Here is a 23,079-nt window from a genome sequence, read left to right as displayed (position 1 = left end):
TGTATGTCATTAAGGAGGGGGGGCGCTCTTCTTGACCCACTAGATGATTTTTAATTGTTCCAGAGCATCTCAACTTTTTCCTTTGTTAAGCACATGAAGTACTTATAAATTGAAATCACAGGCGTGGATAGTCTCGTATATGTTAAGGAATCATTAATGTGGTGTTGCCAAGGATCATGCACTTTTCATGTTATTTTATTTTATTTATTATAGGTGTAAAAATTTCTCCCATCTGGTCCACATCAGTGGCTTCACATTTGCACAGTAGTTGGCTATCTTGTATGATGTTTTATTAATATAAGGGATTTTGCATGATTTTTGGAATTCCATGGTTAGTTCTCAGTGGAGAGATTTATTTTTGTTGATGGCCAGCAAAATACTAATCAATGGTCTGATTAAAACTCTGTCTCAGAAGACATTTTTCCAGGTCAGTGTTGATTAGATCTGACTGCTCCAGAAAAAAAAGGATTAAGCTGACCATCAAAAAAAGCACCGCTTGCCACGTAGAACTGATCATGGAGACCCGAAAATGTGGTAAAATCTCCTTTATTAATAACACATCATGCAAGATAGCCAACACAATCCCAAAGAATAAATTCAGGGTCCTTTCTGCACCCCTTTTAACTTGTCAAAACTGGTATGTAAAAATAAAGCTGTCCTTCCTAAAACTGAAAAAGTGGAGTTTATGAAATTTCATGCAAATATGAAGCTACATACGTGGGCCAGATTAGAAGCACTTTTCTACCCATATCAAAGAACATGAAAAGTGCATGTTTTTTACCATGATACGAGGGTCATCCGGAAAGTAGTACCCGTTCGTGAAATAAAGACACAAAAGTAAATATTAACAAACATAAAAAATTTTATTTGAAAGAGGATACTTTAAACTACTTCTCAACATAATCTCCAAGCAAATTAAGGCATTTGTCATAACGTGTGACAAGTTTCTGTATTCCTGCTGCATAGTCATTCGCCGCCAGCTCATTGAGATACGCGAGGGACCCATCTTGCACAAATTTTTGCATAATGCAGATGGTGTTTAACAATTTCATGAACAATTGTTCGAGAAACATTGGGAAAATGCTCACAGATGTCATCAATTGTGACGCGCCGATCGTTCCTCACGAATTCGTCAACTGAGCTCACCAGTTGGTCTGTAATGACAGACGGTCTCCCCGAACGCTCATCGTCGTGTGTGTTCCCCCTCCCCATGTTGAAGTTGCGACACCACCGCCGAACAGACGACTCGTCCATTACATTGTCTCCATACACCTCCTTTAATTGGCGATGAATATCACATGGGCGAACGTTTCTTGCATTGAGGAATTTAATCACTGCCCTCACTTCACAACTGGCGGCGTTCTCAATTTTTTTAAACATTGTAAACAATCACAGAAACAACACAGGCAATGCTAGCGTCACGCAACTTGGCTCAGAGAAGGCAGACAAGCCACTGAAGCTATCTGACCTCGTCCAGCGGCTACTCGCGTCGTCAGCACTTCATGCGGCACGAACGGGTACTACTTTCCGGATGACCCTCGTATAATCAAAATTCTCAATATCATGATATTATGGAAATTTTTAATTAAGGCAACCATTTTTTGTCTCTGATGTGGGAAAAAATACCTAAGTATAATTCTGCAAATTGGCTTGTGTTAATTGCTGAAAGTTATAACACTGGTCCTTAAGATGCAAGTTGATTTTTGAGCACATTTTGGAGTTAAAAAAGTGCATCTTATGGGCTGGGAAAAATGGTACCTCTCTCTTCAGCTGTTCAGTCGCATAAAACCATCAGCGCCTAAGTGAGGCATTTAGTTCCCAACGTATGGGATTTCATTCTATCCCTCGTATCATGCTACTGATAGCTTACTGCAGACTTTTGAAAGTAATTTTAAAGAAATCATATTGACTGTGTTGCTTCCAACCATGGATATAAATGGTTTTATATTTCAAAATGATTGATATTGTTCATAGTATGTTGGAAGTCATTGTCCAGACTGATCTGAGTTTCCTATAGCAGTGCATATTGTCAATTTGACTCTGAAATTCGTAACTTGTAATTTGTTCTAATTGCCGGATGGTTGAGTCTCCATTCTTCATACTGAGAAAGCCAACAGAGTAGTGCAATTTTGCTTTTAGCATCTCTTGGCCTAATATGGTTTAATTATACAGACTACCCAGCAGCATATGTAACTCAGGGAAACCAAAAATCATTAAAACTAATCCTTTTACATTGTAGCACAACACAATAAACTTTAAATTTCCAAAACTTTGGGGCTAAGTCCAAATTATTTCAAAATAAATTGGACTTAGAAGATAAGTGTACTCTTAATAATTTTGAAATGTTGTGATAAAAATTATTCTCTTTGTAAATTGCATATGTAACAATAACAGCTGTATTTTCTATTTTCCTTTCAGAGCTTGTCCTGAGTGCCGTGCATCTTCAGATTTTGTCTGCCCAAGTCCTTATTGGTTTGATAACAAAGAAGATAAAGAAAAACTTATATCAGACTACAAAGGTGTTCTCAGGTAATGTTATTTTGTTTCAATTTTGCTCCTCCACACAGGATTATCTCATGAAATCTAATTAGTGTATCAGTCATTAGTTTCCTAATGTCCTACTCTTCTTAAGATTTGGGCTCACATTCAAAAACGTTGACATGTATTTTTATAGCCTATCTAAAATGGTTTGGTTTTGGATTTTAAGTAGAAAAATGTGCTCAATTATGATCATTTATATGGCCACCTATGATGATGCGCATAATTTTATGTTGTGGTATGATAGTTTGATACAGTTATGTTAAATCTAAAACAAAAAATGCTTCTCCAGTACAGTAAAACTCAATATTTTGAAATTCGAGGGACAAAAAAAATGGATTTAAAAAATGTGAGTTTTAAATTAGCTATCTTCAAAAATCTTTTCATTTTTATTTGAACTGTAAAATCCTAGACAAATTGAATGGACAAGTGTCTAATTAAATGTTTGCTCTATGTTTGGAAAGGAATCACTTGTTACCATTATTTAGTAAAAGAGGATAAAACTGCATGCCTGGATATAGGTGTAAATATGTTGGCAAACAGAAGATTTCCATCCATTGACCTAACCCATAAAATTATTGCAGTGGAGTTTTAGGAGTAGTTGGTCCTTTTTGCATAGCTTTTACCTCACCTTTGAAAGTCATGCTCCACTTTACCCTTGTCTGCTATTCTCATTTATATTGAAATTGGCTAAGTTTTGTTACTTAATCTTTGGCGAGATTCTATTTTGTGCTCACTATAGGAGGTTGAGTTAGCACCAGACTAGTGCATTCTTATTTCCTTTGTATATTAAAATAGTTATGTTCATCATGTATTTGTGCTTGTCAGAATTATTGCTTCCTTCCTTCACAATAAAATAGTTTCTTATATGCATGGTTATATTCTGTGATTTTTACCTTTTGTGAATTATATGACCATTCAGTTGAAATTCTGAAAATACAAGATGCTCAACATATAAGGTACTCAACTTTGGCACTCAATCACTAATAATAGTTTTCATAAATAATTGATTAACTTTTAAATTTAACAAAGAATTAGTCCTGAGAAAACAAAGTTCTCCATTAATTCAATATCCAGCTAATACGTTATAATACAGTGGAAACTATTACAATGAGCAAAATTCATTCTGGGACCTTTCTCATGAAGTAAAATACTTATCAACAATTCTTGCCTTAACTTTATGTAAAAACTCTACATGAGGGTTATTCAAAGAAAATTAATATTTACATTATTTAAGGTCATGGATCATGTTCATCTTTTCCTCTAACGTGGAATGAAGCAACCTAGAATGCGAGCTTGATTTGTAATAATAAAAATAATAGAAATACAGTTAAGCAGTGTAATTTATGTTTTCCTACTATTTATGACAATTATATCAGGTCGCTTTATATTTCCTATTATTCCAATGTATGTAGAACCCCATATTCACACTTTCATTTTCAGTTTTCGCACTAATTGTGTCCTTAGGTGACAGAAAAAAAATTTACATTCTAAAACAGTTATTCATGTACATCAATCTTTATTTTAAGAAATTTTTTGACATTGTATTGTGCACATACATAAACTCAAAAAGAAGATAGGGAGCAGTAATGTGAACGTATTGAGGGAATAATTAAAATACGGCTGGCTAGCACTCATAAAAATGCTTGAGTGATTGAAATTTGAACTGCCTAAACTCATAATCTCGATCTGCCTGACTAGTAGTTATCTACGTAATTTATACATTGGAAGAATACCTGTGGGAGATGATTCAATTTTCATATAAGTTGACATTATCAAGAATGAAAAGGACTTCTAACCCAAACATGATGAAGCATGAAAAATGCGAGAACTAGTTTAACATAGTTTAAAAGATAAATAATAATCCTGCTCTTTTATAGTTTATGTTCGATTCTTATTATTATTATCTTTACTCCAGTAATGAAGCATGTAGATGTGAAAATTCTCCATTTCTCCGCAATTTTAGTTTTCCCTCAATTTACACTTTTATCTGGGGCCCTTTGAAAAGTGTAAATACAGGGTTTTACTGTAGATTCTCTATTATTTATGATATATTTCTGGTTCTTTTTACTAAAAAGCTGTCTAGAGGTGTATGTTTTTGACAACCTTTCAGAATGTGGTGCAGAATTATCATTAAGTAACTTCTTGCGTGAATAGCTACTACCTTATGAGGGTGATGCTTTGAATGCTAGGTATGATACTGCGGTTTTCCGTGACTTCGACATCATATTTAGCCTGCTCTTCTGGCCTTGACACTTCTTGAAGGCTGGTGGAGCTTCTGACAGGGAAACAACCTGGGGATTAACTTTTGAATTGCTGCTTGCTTTGGCTCAACATAGCAGCGTGAGATAGTCTTTCATTGGCTTGTAGCCGGGTAATGCATTCTCTCCTACTCTTACGTATCCATGTAAAGGTTTTCTTCAGCATCGTCTTCCAGAAGAGACCTATCTTGTTACAATTAAAAACCTGTTCCAGCAGGCAACCATCAGAATCTACAAACTTCTTGAGATCACTGATGAAGTTATCTGTTGCCTTTCACTCGGAACTTCCTGCTTCACCATGCCTTGCAAAGTCGTGGATTCTGGTTCGTCTCTTAAACTTTTTGATCCACGCACGACTTTTCTTAAATATTTCTACAGGTATGTTCGATTCTGGCTTCTTCTTAACAAGGTTCGCGGAAAACCACTTTCATTTTCTCTTTAAGGATATTGTCCTTAATATTGTAGCATTACAATTGCTTTTCATTTATGCATATGAGAAGCAAACTTTTAACATCATTCAGAATATGTAACTGTTGGATAGATATTCTAGTAATTGTCTTTGAAACATCTTTCTTTAATCTTGTCCTTGTTCATGAGGTTAATGGAAATCGCTGATGTAGACTGATTGTATGTGCATGCTAGATCAGCCATGCTCACCTCTTATTCTCGTTTTTCTTTGATTGTAATTTTCATTTTTACTGTTACTTGTATTCTCTTATGGCTGTTTTCTTGTGGCTTTTTCTTCAAGGGTATTTTTTTAAATATGCACAAATAATTGTTTAACTTTGCCCAAAAAACTACCCAAATAATGTGTCTGAACCCAGGTGTGGATAATTGTATGTGGTCACTGTGGACACTAAGATGCTAGTGGGAAGAGTGCTAAAACAAGCTGAATAAGCAAGTGTACAATCATTCTGGGAATTCCCATCTCCTCACCACACTTTATGCAAATATTTGCTCCTTAAGCAAGTCATTTTTGCTCATTGTGTAAATTACTCACAATGTGAGTTGCTTGTTAAGTGAGGTTCCAATGTATATGGATGTAACCACAAGTTAAACATTTATGGGTCTGTATTTCCTGAAAACTTCTACCTGAAAATTGTTGAATTGCTGGAATTGTGTCTAGGGTATAAATGCTCTATTCAATGTGGTCTCAATGGAATTAGATGAGAGCACAGTATTGATTCAGCACCCAGAGCACATTAAAAACCTAAAAACTACTACTGCGGTTATGGTGAAGGACTCTTCAAATTACAGAACAAATTTTATTTTGATATCTGGAATTTGGATTGAACATCCCTTTGATTATTCTTTCTAGGGGGCATGTTATCATTGTAGTGCTCCCCAAAACCTACACTTTAACATTTAGGAGAGGGCATTAGAGGAAACCTGATAAAAAGTTGTTGAAATCTGTGATCTCGTAATACAATCAGAATCGTTCAGTTGTAGCAAGCATTAGGGGAAACATGATATAATTGAAACCTATGGTCTCATAACACAATTGGAAGCATGCAGTTGTAGTCCCAAAATGCCTTCTTGAAGAGCATGAGAACTTGGTATCATAAGTGGTTTTCATTGTTTAGTCTTGTTCTGTGGGTCATTGTAACATCCACCTTTTACCTCTTCTATATTGTCTAATAATTTGGCCTCTGCCATCCACTGCTCTTAGAGCCAAGAGTAATTGACACATTACCCAGTGTTTTAATTTCACAGACCTGATTTGATGAAGTAACCTAAAAGGTGCTGTGAAGAAAGTGCTCACACTCAGATAGTAAGTTCTACAACCAGCAGAGATCTTATCTGATGATGAGGTTTCTTCTAGTCTCCTTGAGAAATAAAAGGTACTTAATAATTTCTAAGGCATTGATGGAAAATGAATACTAAGTCTTAGGTATAGGGTCTCGTTGATTGGTAGGCTGGAAGAACAGGAAGAAATTGTTAAGATATAAGATGCAGAAAATTCAAGGGTATTAGTGATATGGTTGGTTTATCTTTAATGCTGTCAGTGTCAAGGCAGAGTCATCATTAATGTCCAAATGTTTGTCAATGGCCTTTAATGCAAGCTCAGAACTAAAGCGCTACTTCTCCATTGGAGTGGAGGTATGTGGGTCGTTTGATAATTGCTTGAAAATCCAAGAAATGGCACTCATTGTATTGGAAAAGGTTTGCCATTAGGAAGTCTCATCACTTATTAGACTGCTATCAAAATTTCACGTATATCCATCATGTGGTTTCATTCTCATAGTCCATTGAATCAACAAAATTTTCCAAGAAACAGTGGGAGATGCCGTGCCAGTAATTTTTTATGGAGTCGTCTGATAAATGTGTATTACAATGCTACAATTTCAGTGTGTATAAATCATTCAATCCTGGTTAAAGCCCTGGGCCAGACATCGAGGGATCAGGTTCGAATCCTGGTCAATGCGAATGATTTTTACATGCTGAAATTTTTGCACTGCCACAAAATTTTTTTCATTTAAAAAAATGAAAAAAAATAGTTTTGTGCAGTGATTAAACTTTTCTAATTAAAAGGCATTGTATCAAAAGCGACTAAAGCTGAGTTAGATGAAGTTCATAGTACGTTTGCTGCTATGTTTGCGACTGTATACTATTAGGTGAATTACTGTAAAAGTGGCCATGCATTCATAAATGATAAATGTCATGGGGATGTCCGGTGGAAGTGATTTCCTCCAAAGTGGTTGACAAAATCTAAGATATGGTCAACAAATCAAAATGGTTGAGGCCACAGGCAATCACAAGGGTACAAGTGTTTCCCATTTTGTACCAAAAATTGGGTGTGAAAAAAATGTTGGCCAGATAGATGGTTTACTCTCAGTGGAGAATAAATGCAATCATGAGGTTGATATGGAGGCTGTTTAGGTGCTCTTTTGTCTCAATCCTGATTGTTTCTGCATCGATGCATAGCTCAGGATGAAACATGGATACCGTTTCACACTCCAGAGACAAAGTCACAGTGGGTTTCTTAAGATGATCCAACTCTAAATAAGGCAAATATGGTGGCCATGTTTTTTAGGGATGCATGTGGAATCCTCTACATTGATTACTTACAAATACAGCAATTATTAATTGGGACTCTTATGCATCATAATTGCTCTTGTTGGATAAGGAATTCTAGAAAAAAATATCATTTGGTGAAGAAAAAATTCCTATTAAGACAATGCACAGGTATTCATAGCTGTGCTTCAGCTAGTGTTCATGTCCTTGGTGTTTTGTCCAGTGAGGGTGATATCACGCCGCCACATTTCCTTGAAAAGGGGAAAACTATCACAAAAGAAGTCTCATACGAGTCATTTAGTCCAAAATCAGCTCTCAGATAACATTGACATTTGCTGGTCAAAGGAGTTCTGGCCACCGAATAGCCCGGACTTGAACCCCCTCGACTATTATGTTTGCAGCATAGTTGAAAGAGTTACCAATAAGATGAGGTACCCTAATGTCGCATCTCTATGCACTGCTATCGTAGCAGCATTCAGGAAAATGGACAGCACTGTTTTAAAGAGTGCATGCCATCGATTCAGGGCAAGATTGGAAGCGGTCATTGCAGCTGAAGGGGTTGCATTGAGTAATGTTACTCTTGAGAGATACCACTTCTTGTATGTAAAAGGATTTTCATTTTCATTTGTTTTTTTTGTAAATTTGCTTTTAAACAAAAGTTTCCTTTGTCCGGATTTAAGAGTAGTGCCCTGTAGACACCCATACATTATATACATATGTGTACAAGGACTGTACTGAGGGTAAATACCATTTTTGTGTAGCCTGAGGAGTAGTAAGGGAGCAGAATGTTTGCTGTATTGACACACACAGTAGGTCAGTATGCCTCAAGATGCAGTGGTTCGAAGGCTGAGCCCCTTGTCATTCGTTTACAATTTTGAGTCAAAATGAACAAAATCTGAAATCTGTTTGTGATAAGGATTTTACTGACAAAAAACTTCAAAGCTGCTTACATTCATTGGGAAATTTGTGCTGCATATGAACCAAATGTGATTAGTGAAAATGTTGAGCATCAGTGGTTTCGTTAATTTTCGTGGGGGCGGACAAATGTCCAGGATGATGACAGAAGTTGCTGCCTGGCTGGGTTAAACAATGGACTGCTCCAGAAAATTAATGAAAAAGTTGTTATAACCTGGCATTTTATGATACTTGAGCTAATTGAAAACTTCTTCCGAGATTTTTGTCTGTTGAATGAAATTCTGACGAAAATGCTTGAGGATCCCAATTTTTGTGCTCGTCTAGACTAGGAACATCAACATGCTATCATTAGTTGGCTGTGACCTCAGGTGGCAGAATTTTATGTTTGGGGATACTCTAAACTAGAGACAGAGAGATGACCTGCAATTATAGTTGTGTTTTTATCATACACTCTAATGTACAGATTTGTATTTGACTACTCCCGTAACCTAAATGATATATATGATTAGTGAACAGTTAAAATGTTATATTGAACACAGTTTTAAAAGTTAATGTGTTGATTCCTGGCATGGAATTTCTGTCCCACAACTCGCTTTTTTTATTTTTTAAGAATTTATATTGTTGCAACTAGGCAATTGTCCTAGTGGCAACGGTCAAGTCTGGTCAACAGTCACTCTTACAATGCACACACATACATACACAAGAAGAACAGATATGAGACAAAATGCTAATACAAATGCTACAAAATGCAAAATACAATGACACTTATACGTTACCAACCAAACCTTTACCATCACACAAGGGCTTGGTTCATACCATGCGTACAACGCCCTGTCCATTGCCGCACTCCGTCCATAATCACGCACTCTTCAATTTCATTCACTGTTCAAAATCACGCACCGTTTACACATCATTCACTTTTGCTATACAACTTCTCACGCCATGCACATCACATACAATATCATCACAAACACTTCTTTAATAATTAAAATAGTATAATAGTCACTGATCAATGAAGTTTATCACCCAGTGGCTGCTTAACACTTATTCTTAAAACTCCTAAAATTGGATAGAAAGGGCTCAAACAAGCCTCCAGGCAGCTGTTTCCAATCAACAATAGTTATTTAGAAAATAGTATTTTTTCTTATTTGGTCTTTGCGTTCTTATTTTAATTTTAATACTGTGGTCGTTTTTTCCCTTACTGTTTGGTTTTTCTATCTTTTTCCTTAAATCTTCCCATGCTTCGTCATTTTAAACAATTCTATGCATCGTGCATAACCTACTCCTTTTTCTTGTTTTTCAAACTCTCACATTTCAGTATATCCAACATTTCCGTGACTCTGTTCTTTCATATCTTCTGAGTACATATCTTACTGTCTTTCTTTGAACTTTTTCTATCTGTTTTAATATATCCCACCTCATATGGATCCCATACTATGGACGAGTATTCTAGGATAGGGCTAACCAGTACCTTCACATGTTTTTTCTTTTGTAGCTATGCTACTTCCTTTTAAATTTTTCATTACCTAATGAAGTACTTTCAATGCTTTCCATGTCTCACTATCTCCTGGGACTCCACACCCAAGATCCCTTGTTTACTAAATGCCTAAATATTTGCAATGACTGCTGCATGGGATTCTTTCTCCGAAGAGGGTGTAAATATCCTTTTGTGCATTCTTTTTATTTGAAAAATTTATATTCTTACTCTTACTGACATTAATGCCCTTATTATTATTTGTAACCCTGTCACCAAGGCGATGGATGTCATTTTGTAATATTACAATGTCACTTGCAATTCAATGTTATTTTTGTAGTATGACATTTACATGCTCTACCCATCTGTTTATAATGCAATCATCAGCAAAGAGTCTTAATTGGAAATGAAAATTGTTTGGTAGATCGTTTACGTAAATTAGGAAGAGTAATGGCCCTTGAACACTACCTTGTGGAACTCCTGCTATAATATTTGCCTATTTTGAAAATGCATCCCTTATATTTACTTTTTGAATTCTGCCTGTCAGAGAATTTTTTATCCATTGTTTAAACCTCAAATCTAATGGTAATGACTCCAACTTTAGCAATAATTTATCGTGAGGCACTCGATCGAAAGCTGCCAAAAAATCAATGATTACTGCACCAACATCCTCTCGTTCATCTACACATGTCGTCGATATATTGCCTTAATCCCAAAAGCTGCGGTTCACATGAGTATATCATTCTAAACCCATGATGGTGTTTGAATAGCCATCTATCTCTTGTCCACCATTCCCAAATGTAGTCTGGGATTCTTTTTTCCATTATTTTGCTAACAACTGATGCCATGCTTACCGGTCTATTATTCTTGGCTATTGTTTTATCCCCTTTCTTGAAAATTGGTGTAATTTGCCTTTTTCCAATCATTAGACAAGGCATTATTATTTAAAGTTACATTGAATAAATGACTCTGGTATTACGATATCACCTAGTTTAAGAATTTCAATTGATATATTATCAGGCCCTACTAACTTATTTTTCCTCATCTTCCTAATTTTTTCACAAGATATAAGTCCTCCACGATAATACCATTTGTCGAGGGAAGTGAGCTGTGTTGTTACCCTGATGAATTTCTCTGTTGTTTCTGAGCTATTTAGGCAAGCCTCATTGCCAAGCCAAGCTTGTTGCTATCTTCAGCCTTAAATTATAGTGTAAGCAAATGTAGTTTTGTGTAAAATGCTATTCAAATTAATCAAACAATATTTGAATTCAAAATTTATTCCACAAAAATATGAAATGATTGAATTTTGGAGCTGCATTTTGTTAAATAATGCAAAATAAAAGGTTTGTCAAATAATAATGCCATGCAATGATGTTGCAAATTTGGCATGTGCTATGGAATTTCTTCATTAACTTGGCTAATTTATGAGTTAGAAGTTGCGGATCAGTGAAATCGAAGGTATGCCTCAAATTGCTGACATAGGCATATAGTTATACAGTTATGGTTGTTATTATTATTGGTAGTCAACCGGTAAAGGTAGGGTTTTCAGTGGACACAGCCTAGATAATGATAAAAGTGAAAATTTTCCTTTTCCTGCAATTCAGAATTTCTCTGGGTTCCTTAGAAAAGCTGAAATAAGGGGCTTTAGTGTACATGTATGGGGACATGGTAATCCATGGATCATTGGACTACTGTTTGTCGGGCTGGATTCGATTCCCAGACCTCTCTGGGCACTCTCAGCCTTGCCTAAGCTGTGTAATTTTTTGAGTACCTGATCTTGCAGGGAAGCAACAGCTGGCACAGGGAAAGGAACTGACTCCCATACCCTGATGTGTGGATTTTACATGTCATCATGCTTAGTATTGTCTGAACTCAAGTATCGCATACCAAATCGACCTTCAAGTTGAGACTGTGTTTATGTTCTTATGTATTGTGTTTCTATGCATCAATACTTACATGGTTTGTCTTAAAAGTAATAAAACCAAATTCGGGAAAAAATATTTATTGAAGATATCACACTACATACCATTAAAATTCTTCAAAATAGGACCTTTGGTTGTCAACACACTTCTGCCGAGTTTTCCATGCTTGGAAGGTGACCTGGAAGTCCTTTTCTGGAATGTCCTTCAAGCAACGCATCGAAGCCACGTTGACCCCTGCTACTGTCCCATGGCGGTGTCCATTGAGGGCTGTCTTTTCATGGGGAAACAGGAAAAATTCAACTTGGCCACATCAGGACTGTAAGGGCCGGGGGAAGAGTTGAAATGCTGTTCCAGGCCAGGTAGTTGTTGGCACAAAACAGGTGTACCTTGTCATGATGCAGCTTCCAATTAGTGGCAATGCCTGGCCTCACTCGGTTAAACTTCCCCTTCAATGTTTTTAGCACTTCCACGTAGAGAGTACCTACAACTGTTTGTCCCTCATGTACAATTTGGCATCATATTTTGCCTTGTCATCAAAGAAGACAGTGAACATGTCTTTGTCCTTCGATCTCCTCATTCGACCCTAATTTTGTTTAGGGGATGTTGATGTGTGCCATTTTTTACTAAGTATTTGGTATTGAGGTCTTACTAAAAAACCCATGTTTCGTCAGGGGTTATCACATTGTCCAAAAGCTTAGGTTCTCTTTGAATGTGCAGCAAAGTATCTTTGCAAGCAAGCACATAGTTTTATGTCTGGTCGTATGTCAAAACATTTGGTACAAGCTTAGCACATATATTTCTTGTGTGAAAATCCTTCTAATTATGTTGTGCCTAGTCAATTTATCAATATCTATGTGGGTTGTGATTGCAAACTTAACTGCTAGTCTGAGTTCAGCACGTCACACACATTTTGAGTATTGTCCTCATTTCTGCTCATGGATGGGTCTATTTACTTTTTACTGTGCTGTATGTATAATCATAAATTTTTACAGTTTGATCCCTTTGAAAAATTCATTGCTAATTCTGCAAGTGCTATTATTGTTAGCCTTCCCTGCTGAACTGTGTCAGGCAGGCACTATTTTTTTGGGGAAACAAAATCATTATTCTGGCATTATTATTAATGACTTAAATTTCAGTGAATTTCAGAATATGACCTTGTACAAGTTTAGCTCACCTCACTGAGGACTTTTTTTAATTGCAAGTTGTTTTTCACTTTTTATTGTCGTTATTAAATAGGAAAATTAATGCTCATTTATTCATTTTTTTAAAGCTGCTCGTGAGAAATATACTCAGCTTCTCTTACCATGGTCATTAGAACGTATACATTTCCACTGGAAGTATTTACTAAAAGTTTGCATGCTGTATGTATTAAATGAACAACGTTTAGTCCATTTTGTATTTTTATATATTTTTCTTTTAATAGTGATCACAATCTTTAATGGTTACTACTAAACCGAAATTTTTACATGATGTCAGAGTTAATAATAGCAATACTGTACTCATTATTGAAAAAGAATTTCATTGTAGCACATTTTGTATTAACCTATTTAAATCCCTTTATAGTTCCAAAGACTGCAAGTATTTCCGGAGGGGCCGTGGGACTTGCCCCTTTGGCAACAAGTGTTTTTACTTGCATGCATACCCTGATGGTACAAAAGCAGATGTTGGACCACCTGTTCGACATAGAAGACAGAATGCAGAAGGAGATGTGGAAGTACAAGTGCGTCAATTTTGTTGTTTTTCTTATTACAGTTACTGTTGGCATTGATGCATGCACCATTGATATTAGTTAGGAAAAGTCCTTTGAATGAGTTTAAAAGATATGATTTCTATGCATCAGGTTAAGGAAAATTTTGACATAAAATTGTCTGGTATTTGCTTTAAAGAATTTTTCCACCATATATGATTATCCTCTGTGGTGGGTATTATCATACTGATAGATTTTCCTTATTATTTTGTTTTATGTTATTAAAATTTTGAATGAAGCTCGAAAGTATTTTTGTAGTATATGAGGGTGGTCTGAAAAATTCTCAGCCTAGCCCATAAATGGTATCTACTTGCATGGCGTTTTTCTCTCATGCTGGCACAATTGTGAATAGATGCTGCGTGAAATTGCAAGCCATTTCATCCTGTAGTTTGCTGTAGGCAGTTGTTTGAATCGATTGTGGTGCGTGTTTTCCTTTATTTTTTGCCATGAATAAATTGGCAACCAAGTTTAACCATGGCCGTGAAAGCCTTCAAGGTGATCCACGTGAAGGACACGTGAAAAGTTCTACCACACCAGAAATGTAAATCACCAAAAAAGTGATATGATTTTGGATAGGAGATTAGATGATATGATTTTAGAAGATCGGCGTATGAAGTTGTGTGAAATGGCTAATATGTGGGTAGTTGGAGAAGTTTCCCATCTAAGAAATGAAGGAGACATTTTTTCTTTATTTTATTTTTATTTTACCACATTTTTTATTTTTCAAGTGTTTTTTTAAGTCAATACACTTTTTCCAGCTCTTTATGCTCTAATGCTCTGTAACTTATTCACCCAAATAATAGTTCACGTCTTTCTTTGCAAAATAGGTATTTGCATTTGCAAAAACCTCCTCAACCAATGAAAATGTCTATCCTCCAAGTGAAACTTAAAGGTTAAGAAACAGGAAAAAGTCACTGGGTGCCAGATCTAGTGAATATGATAGTGGTCAACCAATATGAAGTGCAATTTGTGAATTTTAGTTATGGCAACCCCTGAAGTGTGAGCAGGTCTGTTGTCCCGGTGAAAAAGCACTTTTCTCTCTTCAATGGTGGTTGCTTATTTTAATTCCTGCCTTCAGCTTGTCCAGTAATGGTGCTAATTACTCTCCCATTATAGTTTTACCTTCTTGAAAACAATCAAAGAACAATCCCGTGACTTTCCCTAAAAAACATTGTTATCTCTTTCCTGATGGAACCCTCTTCACCTTTTTTGGAGCAGGTTCACCCTTTGCAGTCCTCTGTTTTCTTTTTTTTCATCTCAGGAGTGTAGTGATGGGCCCAAGTTTCATTTACAGTCATATATTGACTCAAAAACTGCTCCAACAGGGCCTTGGAAATTCTCATTCAAATGTATATTTGGTTCAAAGAGAGCAAACATGGCACCATCACATGGGCAGCATATGCATGTCCAATACTTTGGTCAAATGCATTCTTTCAGTACACCCATAGTCTCTGTTACCTTAATTCGATAGTCATCCAGTACCATTTGATAAACTTGTTTGATGTTACTGGTTGTTGTAGTTTATGGTCGTCCCAAACACTCATCATCAGCTGAGCTGGAATGGCAACATTTAAATTCAGCTGCACAAAATGTCACCACCGTAAATGATGTTGCAGAGTGCACATACACAATATTCCACTCGTATTTGATTGCATAAGCATATTACCTTTTTAAAACAAATATTTAATGATAGCTCGATACTCAGTTTATTCCATGTTCACTAAAACCCTTACAGCAACTCACTCAAATGATTTTCAAACAACTGATGGTCTAAAATGGCTGAACTTCTGAGGATTACTTTTCAATGCATGGGGGAACACATTACCCAACTTTAATTGAAGAATGCTGCCATCAGACTATTCTGTTGTATCATTACACTCCAGCATCGAAACAGAAGTCCATGTAGTCAATAGAGGCTGTTTCTTCATCACTGAAGAACGCAAAGACCGTGCCATGTGTGGGAAAGGTCATGGTGTCGGTTTTTTTTAAATACGAAAGGAATTCTGTTGATTGACTATCTTTGAAAAGTTAAAACAATAACTGGGCAGTACTAGTCTAATCTTCTAATGAAACTGGATGCATTCATTCATGGGGGCAGGCCTCGCTAGCAGAGGAAAAAAACCATTTTCCGTTAGAACCATGCCCCTGCCCACAAAAATGTTTTTGTGATGGGAAAATTGAGGGGTTTGCACTATAAAGAGCTGGAAAATCCACCCTATTTCATGGATATGGCTATCTAAGATTTCCACTTCTTCCAAAAACTCGAAAGTTTCCTCACTGGTCGACATTTTTCATCCAATCTAGCAATTGTGGCTGTAGAGGAGCACTTAGCAACACTGTAAGAAAACTCCAGGGGTGGGATAGTGACATTGGAACACTGCTGGATGAAATATAGTGATATTGAAAGTGATTCTGTTGAAAAATGAAACTTTTAAGTAGAAAAATTGTCATTTTCATCATTAGGCCGAGAACTTTTCAGATCATTCTCATAATTATACATTAGACTTTTGCTCAAAAGTTTTTCAGGAGGACAATATTTTGAGCTTAAAATCAGGAGAAATGCTCAATGGTTTTTTTCTCTTTTCTCCTGGTCTTATGGCTTTGGACTAGATTTTTAGGTTAGCATGATTGTTTCATGACCATGGTTTCACAAATATTTGGCAAGACCTGATGATGCCACACAGTGGCAAAATCATGATTGTTGATAAATGCTAATTGTGAAATTGTTGTATTTCTGTTACTTATACAATGGAGAAATTCCATTAGAAGAGTGGTGCCATATGAATCACATGCAATTTTTATCGAAAATTTTTAAATTTAATAACAAGAAATTATGAAAATTTTAACAAACATTATCGTTTATTGGTCCTTTTTGTCTGACCTGTACCATTAATGGTTGTTGACTTTTTTTCAGGAAGTTTTCCTTAGGGATTTCTTTGAAATCGGAGAGGGCCATTGGCAGTTCCAGATTGATGAATTTGATGATATTTTCACCTTCTTCCCTGATTCAGAAGATTCTGATTGGTCTGAATATGATTTTTTTCTCTGATTAACACTCTCTGATGATGATCAGTAAAAATTGCCAAATCAGAGGGGAAGTAATTACTACCACAAAAACACCTGCTATTTTCTGCTATCTTTTATTGCCCTGTATAAGAAGCATGAAATGAGAAAATCTATAATTGAAAATGAGGTAAAACCTTTGAAAAGGTCCTGTTTGAAGTACTCTTAAAACATTTTATTGAAAGTGCTACTGCACATGCAGCTTAATAAACTTGTTTTAAGTGTAGACCTCAAATCAAAAGAGAGAAAAGTCTTGGTCCCTACAGCATGCATCAAATCAAATAGATGTGTGTGACATTACTAGCCAGTAGAAGCTGCTTATTGGATAAAATAATTTATTTTCATGTTACATGTGGACTCTGTCGTTCATTAAAGTGGTGGTTTTTTCAAAAATCTTTGTGACACACTTTCTTGCCAGTCAGTTTTCTGAAATGCTGTTGCAAGCTTTTTGGCTTCCATTTACTGCTTTTGGTGGAATATTAAGTAATTCATATACCAAATATATGTTTAATTAATTCATTTAGATGTGTTATGTTAGCTCAAAGTTCTTGATGGTTGTATCTAAAAGCAAATTCTAAACTCCAATGTAATTGTTGTTTTTTGGGTCACCTACTTAAAATTTCATTCTAGCACTTGCTTTTCACCATATGGCATAAAATTTAATGACCCCGAAATATTATCTAGAATTGTAGTGTTTCACACTGAATTCCATTTTTGTATGTCAATGGTATACTTGCTGTTATTTGAAAGAGGTCACTGCCTTCAGGAAAAAAAAATGTTGGTGGTCAGTAAAGATGGATCGTTAATGAATAATTCAATGTCTTAATATGCCACATTAGTTTTTAAATGATACATTCAAGGGAATTGAATATTACAACTGATTATTGCTCTGGATAGATTCCAGTTAAATTATGTAGGTGGTTAATGTACTGAAATTGAAAATGTAGTGGTGTTTGTTTTGTAGAGGAAATTTTGTTTTTGGATATTAAGCAAGCTACTTCCATAAATTTGCAAACATCTGGTCATGTGATGAGGATCACATTTAAGAGAGGAGGCTGCTCATGAGGTAATAACAGCAGCATAAAGCTTTAACAGCAAGAACACCATGAAAGTGTTTGCAAGCACCCTTCAAATGTGATTTACTAACTCATCTTTATAGATGAAGAAATGAAATTGTTTAATTACATGTATGAAATGGAATGTGCAGCACTTAAGAGTGCAATTTTAAATAATTAATTGGAATCAATGGAAATTCCATTTATTTTGGAGATGTGTGTACAATATAGGTAAAGAAAGTTGTTAAAGAATGTATTGTACGTTTATTTCATTGATAGAATGTTTTTTAATTTACCAAAATGTATGCCAGCATGTTTAAAACATTTCTATTGTGGTACTAATTTTCTAAATGGTATTAATTTCTTATCTGCCTATACATAAATGCATTTTTTTATTAAATGGCTATATACCTGTACCTGCGGTGTTTCATGTTGAATTTTAATCTTCCCATTATTTATTTACCTGGCATACTTCTTAAGTGGTGGTCTAGGGGCGAACTAATCACGTAAGTGTAGTTACATGTTTCATGGTACAATGCAGTCTCCAATCACCATAGGAAAAGTTTTATTTCTGTGAAATCAACTGTTTGTTCAACTCCTACAAATAGTAATGTGATAGTATCATGTTTGGAAATTTAGTACAGCTACTTGTGAAACTGCCCTGTTGTATTGCATTTTGTTACTCCGTTATTTTCACAAATAAATCCTATTCTTCTAAGAGTGACCCAGAATTTCAGCACAATGAAAAATATTCTGGGCCAAGGTTCTTTTAATTTGATTACCTAGTGCATAAACCTATGTTTTTTATGATATTGGATAGATATTAAGAACTGTTTCTAATGAAATATCCCATATTTTATTTTGTATGAATCTCAATGCGTAATGTGCATAATCCATAGGAGATTCACTTTTTTGAAGTACGAGGGTGGTCCCAGAAGTACCCCACCCAACAAAGAAAACACAAAAATTTTGGAAATAATGTATTTATTTTTCAATATAATCTCCTTTCAGCTCTATATACCTTTCCCAGTGATGTTAAATAAGTTCAATACCCTTTTTATAATAAGAACTGTCTTGCTCCTCAAAATAGCCATTAACTGCCGAAATCACTTCTTCACGGTTGGAAAATCTTTGACCACCGAGCCATTTTTTCAACGTTGCGATCAGAAAATAATCCGAGGGGGCTAAATCTGGCAAATAGGGTGCATGAGGTAGCAATTCAAACTTTAATTCATGAATTTTGGGCATTGAAATAACAGATTTGTGAGCTGGTGCATTGTCTTGATGAAACATTTTCTTCTTAGCCTAATGTGGCCGCTTTTGCTTGATTTCTTCGCTCAAACATTGCAATAGTTTGCATAATACCCACCGTTGATGGTTTTTCCGTTTTCTAGGTAGTCTATAAAAATTACCTCACGCGCATCCCAAAAAACGGAAGCCATGACTTTGCCTGGAGATGAAACAGTCTTTGCCTTCTTTGGAGCCGGTTCTCTCTTTTGAATCCATTGTTTTGATTGCTCTTTTGTCTTGGGTGTGAAGTAATGGACCCATGTTCATGAAACTGCACCAAAATTCCACTTTGTTGCTGCGAAACTTTGGTATACACTCAATTGAAACATCTTCACGACACTGGCTTTGCTCGAGGGTGAGCAAACATGGCAGCCATTTTGCACACAGCTTTCTGGTGTCCAAATTTTCAGTTAATATGCGATGTACCGCACGTATTGAAATGCCTTTTATGTCTGTTAACTCATGCACTTTCAGTCGACGGTCATGCAGTATCACTTTGTGGATTTTCTTCACAGTTTCTGGAGTCATTACCTCATTTGGTTGACCAATGCAATGCTAGTCTTGACAGCTCGTATAGCCTCTTGTAAACTCTGCTACCCAATATGTTACTGTTGTAAACACAGGAGCAGACTCACTCGGAGTAGAATCCAGTTCAGCTTTTATGGTGGTTGGGCTGAGGCCTTTCAAACAAAAGTATTGTATCACATAATGATGGCTAATTTTCACAAATTCACTGAAAACGTTCAAAATTGATGGCTGCCAAACAAATACTAAACAACAAGGCATCTTCAAACTTGAAACATATGCTTTATAGATTGCATACTTCTTATACAGTGATATTTTTCAATCGACTACCGCCATCTCGTGGTCAGGCTGGGTACTTCTGGGCCTTCCCATGTAGCACTGCAGTAGCTTTTTTCATTCCATAGTCAATTGAGACTTTATTTTGAACCTGGTGTTTTCCTTATAGTAATGCATCATTTCTCTACCTGTAACAGCTTTATGTGAGGTTCATCAAAACCAAGATTGTAATTTCCCAAAGTATACAATTTTTACATTTTCATTAGCCTAGTTTGGTTTTGACTCGCACCATATACCTTCGTACGTAGCACTCTTGGTGAAGACCTTTTACACTCTTTCAGCTGAGTTATTTTTCTAAATTCTTTCTTCATATCTATTTCTTTACCCTCCAGTTTTAGAATGGTGATGACAAAGTACTTAAATTGGTACTACAATACAAAAGAACCTAGTTTGAAAGGGAAGGGAGGGAAATTATTCAATGGTAAGTCTCATTTCATAATAATTTCTCTTTTACCATTGGCATGTGTGTTGCATCATGGCAAAGTAGCAATCTTGTTGAGCAAGTTGTAACATCTTCACCAGCATAGCATATACTTGAAGCAAAATGTTAGTCAATTTACAGACTGCTAGTTTTAGTCATTTTATGTAAGAAAATCCCTGGTACATTATTTGATTCCCCTCTAGTTCATATCTTTTGAATTCAGAAAAATATAAAAAGTTACCTTTTTCATGAATGTGAAGACCAAAGTAATAATTATTAAGGTCGCTAACTAATTTTGGGGTGTATGCAGTCAGACTGATTGAAGCAAAATGCATTTTAACCAAAACTAATTTTTGTGTGATATGTCCTTAATCTGTGATTCTGTGAAAAGGGCACTCATTAAAATCATGTGCTGGAGAAAATGATTTTATTTTGATGGGACTTATTTAATCAGGTCTGATTAGCTCTTTAACAAGTTGAAATTATACTGTATATTTTCCTGTAAATCAATAATTAGCAATTGTTAATTTGTCCGGTTTATCAGTGAATTTAATGTAACCATATTATTTGAATTGTTTAATTTGCAATTTATGTTGCTTATTGTTAAATCCAAAACTATCATTGTAAGTTTTTGAGATTTGATAATTATTGTGATCCATTTATGTCAAAATATTATTGAAATGTCGTTTGTGCTTACAGTGCATGGCATTTTAAATTGAACTGTGTACATAGCACCATGTCCTGGGACAGGTATGAATGTTTGTCTTATTTGTGAAGGAAATCAATTTTTCTAAACAGTATGAAAAAGATTTCCAGTGTTTTCCTTGCAATGTATGTAATAAAGTGGTATGTTTGTAGTAATTTTCTTTCAACTGTATGAATTGTGATTAGTTATTACCAATTGTATCTTGTTTATGAAATAGAAAAAACTGAATAGAAGGCCACAGGAATTTTTTAGATGAATAAATTGAAGGGTGAAATATGGCTGTAAAACAATATCATATAACTAAATAAAGCTCTTCATTTTCCACTTGTTGTATTTTGTGAAAACAGAATGACATAATATCAGTCATTTCAGGCTCTGGGAGTTTTCTATATATCTGAGCTTGTTTTGTGAGGTGGAAATTTTGTGCTATATTTCCAGGCATTCTAATTTGAGGTAGGTGTGTATTGTTCACATTTTTGGAAAGTTGTTCAGAAGGGGAGAGAAAGTAAATGGAAGAATTTTCACAATTAATTTCATTCTTGTGTTAAGAGAATCTTGCGATGACGGAATATCTCGATGATAAAATTAATATTTAGTGAAACCCAAGGATTATCACCCACAAATCCTGGAGAAATTCCAGGCTCTATGAATGGGCATGTATGGTAGAACTAGTAGCTGCCAGATTTATCATCATAATTAAACCAGGAAAGGTGAACACATTCTGTAATTAATCAAGGTTCATTTAATTTAAAACAAATATTCTGTGCAAATAAGATTTTTCCTCTTAAATTAGTGAAATCCTGAGAGCATCAAAACTTAATAGGAAGCAGGAAATTATTATTGTACCTACAAACTTTGGGTTTGTAAACATCTGCGCCTTTATTTCGTGTGCAGAATTTCCGAAGCATGTACGATAATTCACCAGGGCGTCCATACTTTTATTCTAAAGCCCTAAGAAATTCATATAGTAGTACGACCCAGTATTGCAATTGGTTTAGTAGTCGACCGGAAACCTACGGCTCGAATCCCGGATAGGTCGAACTATATTTGCTCCGTGAGGTATTTAAATATCTCGGAAACCCAGCCAGTGACACAGGAAAGGACACTGAACAGCATTTCGTAATTCATAGTAGTTTATATGAACTCTATGAGCATTGTAGGCTAATACATACAAAATTTCCACAGTAAAATATTTCGTTTTAATTTCTAATGGGCAATTGTACGTTTTATTTCGCCTATGTACATTTTGCCGATATCCTAAGCTTTCGCTGTACAGCGAAACGTGCAATAGAAGTTAAAATTAATTCATTAAGTTGCCCGACACAGGTAATCTAGAATATATTAAAATTATCATCCCTTAACGGAAATGGTGGGCGAGTAGATAAGACTGATTAGCTGTTGAACGGAATGTCCTAGGTTCAAATACGGATGAAAACTCTCGGTTAAGTCAGTGTGTGGGAACTCATTTCCAAAAAATATCTGGCGGCAGTTTGAACTGACCCCATCCTCTTGAGAGATTTTCGCACACGCCGATCAAATCAACCTTGGACCGGGATGGTGCGGTGGCTACTGTACAAGCTTCCCGGCCTGAGTTCGGAGTTGGTGGAAATTTCCAGAGCTATCCCGATCCATACTTGGGGGGTCATTCCCTAACAATGGCTTTAGGAAGCAATTAGGTATGTAAAATGACAACATTAGACATTCTGTTAAAGTCGCTCATGCCATCTGACAGTATCGGGCTACCGAGGATGTGACAGAATGACATCGACAAACGCATAACTCTGTGCTCGTCTTTTTCCTTCATCGTCATT

General features: G+C 35.7%; 1 protein-coding gene across 2 annotated transcripts in view; it reads left to right on the top strand.

Moving 5' to 3' along the window:
- LOC139685724 (probable E3 ubiquitin-protein ligase makorin-1) overlaps positions 1 to 21,561 on the top strand; it is an 81,462-nt gene extending 59,901 nt beyond the window's left edge. For both annotated transcript variants that reach the window (XM_071582757.1, XM_071582756.1), the window contains exons 8-10: positions 2,419 to 2,529; positions 13,689 to 13,845; positions 16,787 to 21,561. In XM_071582757.1, coding sequence (XP_071438858.1) covers positions 2,419 to 2,529; positions 13,689 to 13,845; positions 16,787 to 16,921 — 403 coding nt within the window. In that variant the 3' untranslated portion in view covers positions 16,922 to 21,561. The remainder of the gene's footprint in view (positions 1 to 2,418; positions 2,530 to 13,688; positions 13,846 to 16,786) is intronic.
- The last annotated feature ends 1,518 nt before the right edge of the window (positions 21,562 to 23,079 follow it).

This window comes from Hetaerina americana, unplaced genomic scaffold (assembly GCF_022747635.1).
Source record: "Hetaerina americana unplaced genomic scaffold, ioHetAmer1.1.p SCAF_12, whole genome shotgun sequence".
In the NCBI taxonomy this organism is placed as follows: Eukaryota; Metazoa; Arthropoda; class Insecta; order Odonata; family Calopterygidae; genus Hetaerina; species Hetaerina americana.
This window is presented reverse-complemented; position numbering and strand designations above follow the sequence as displayed.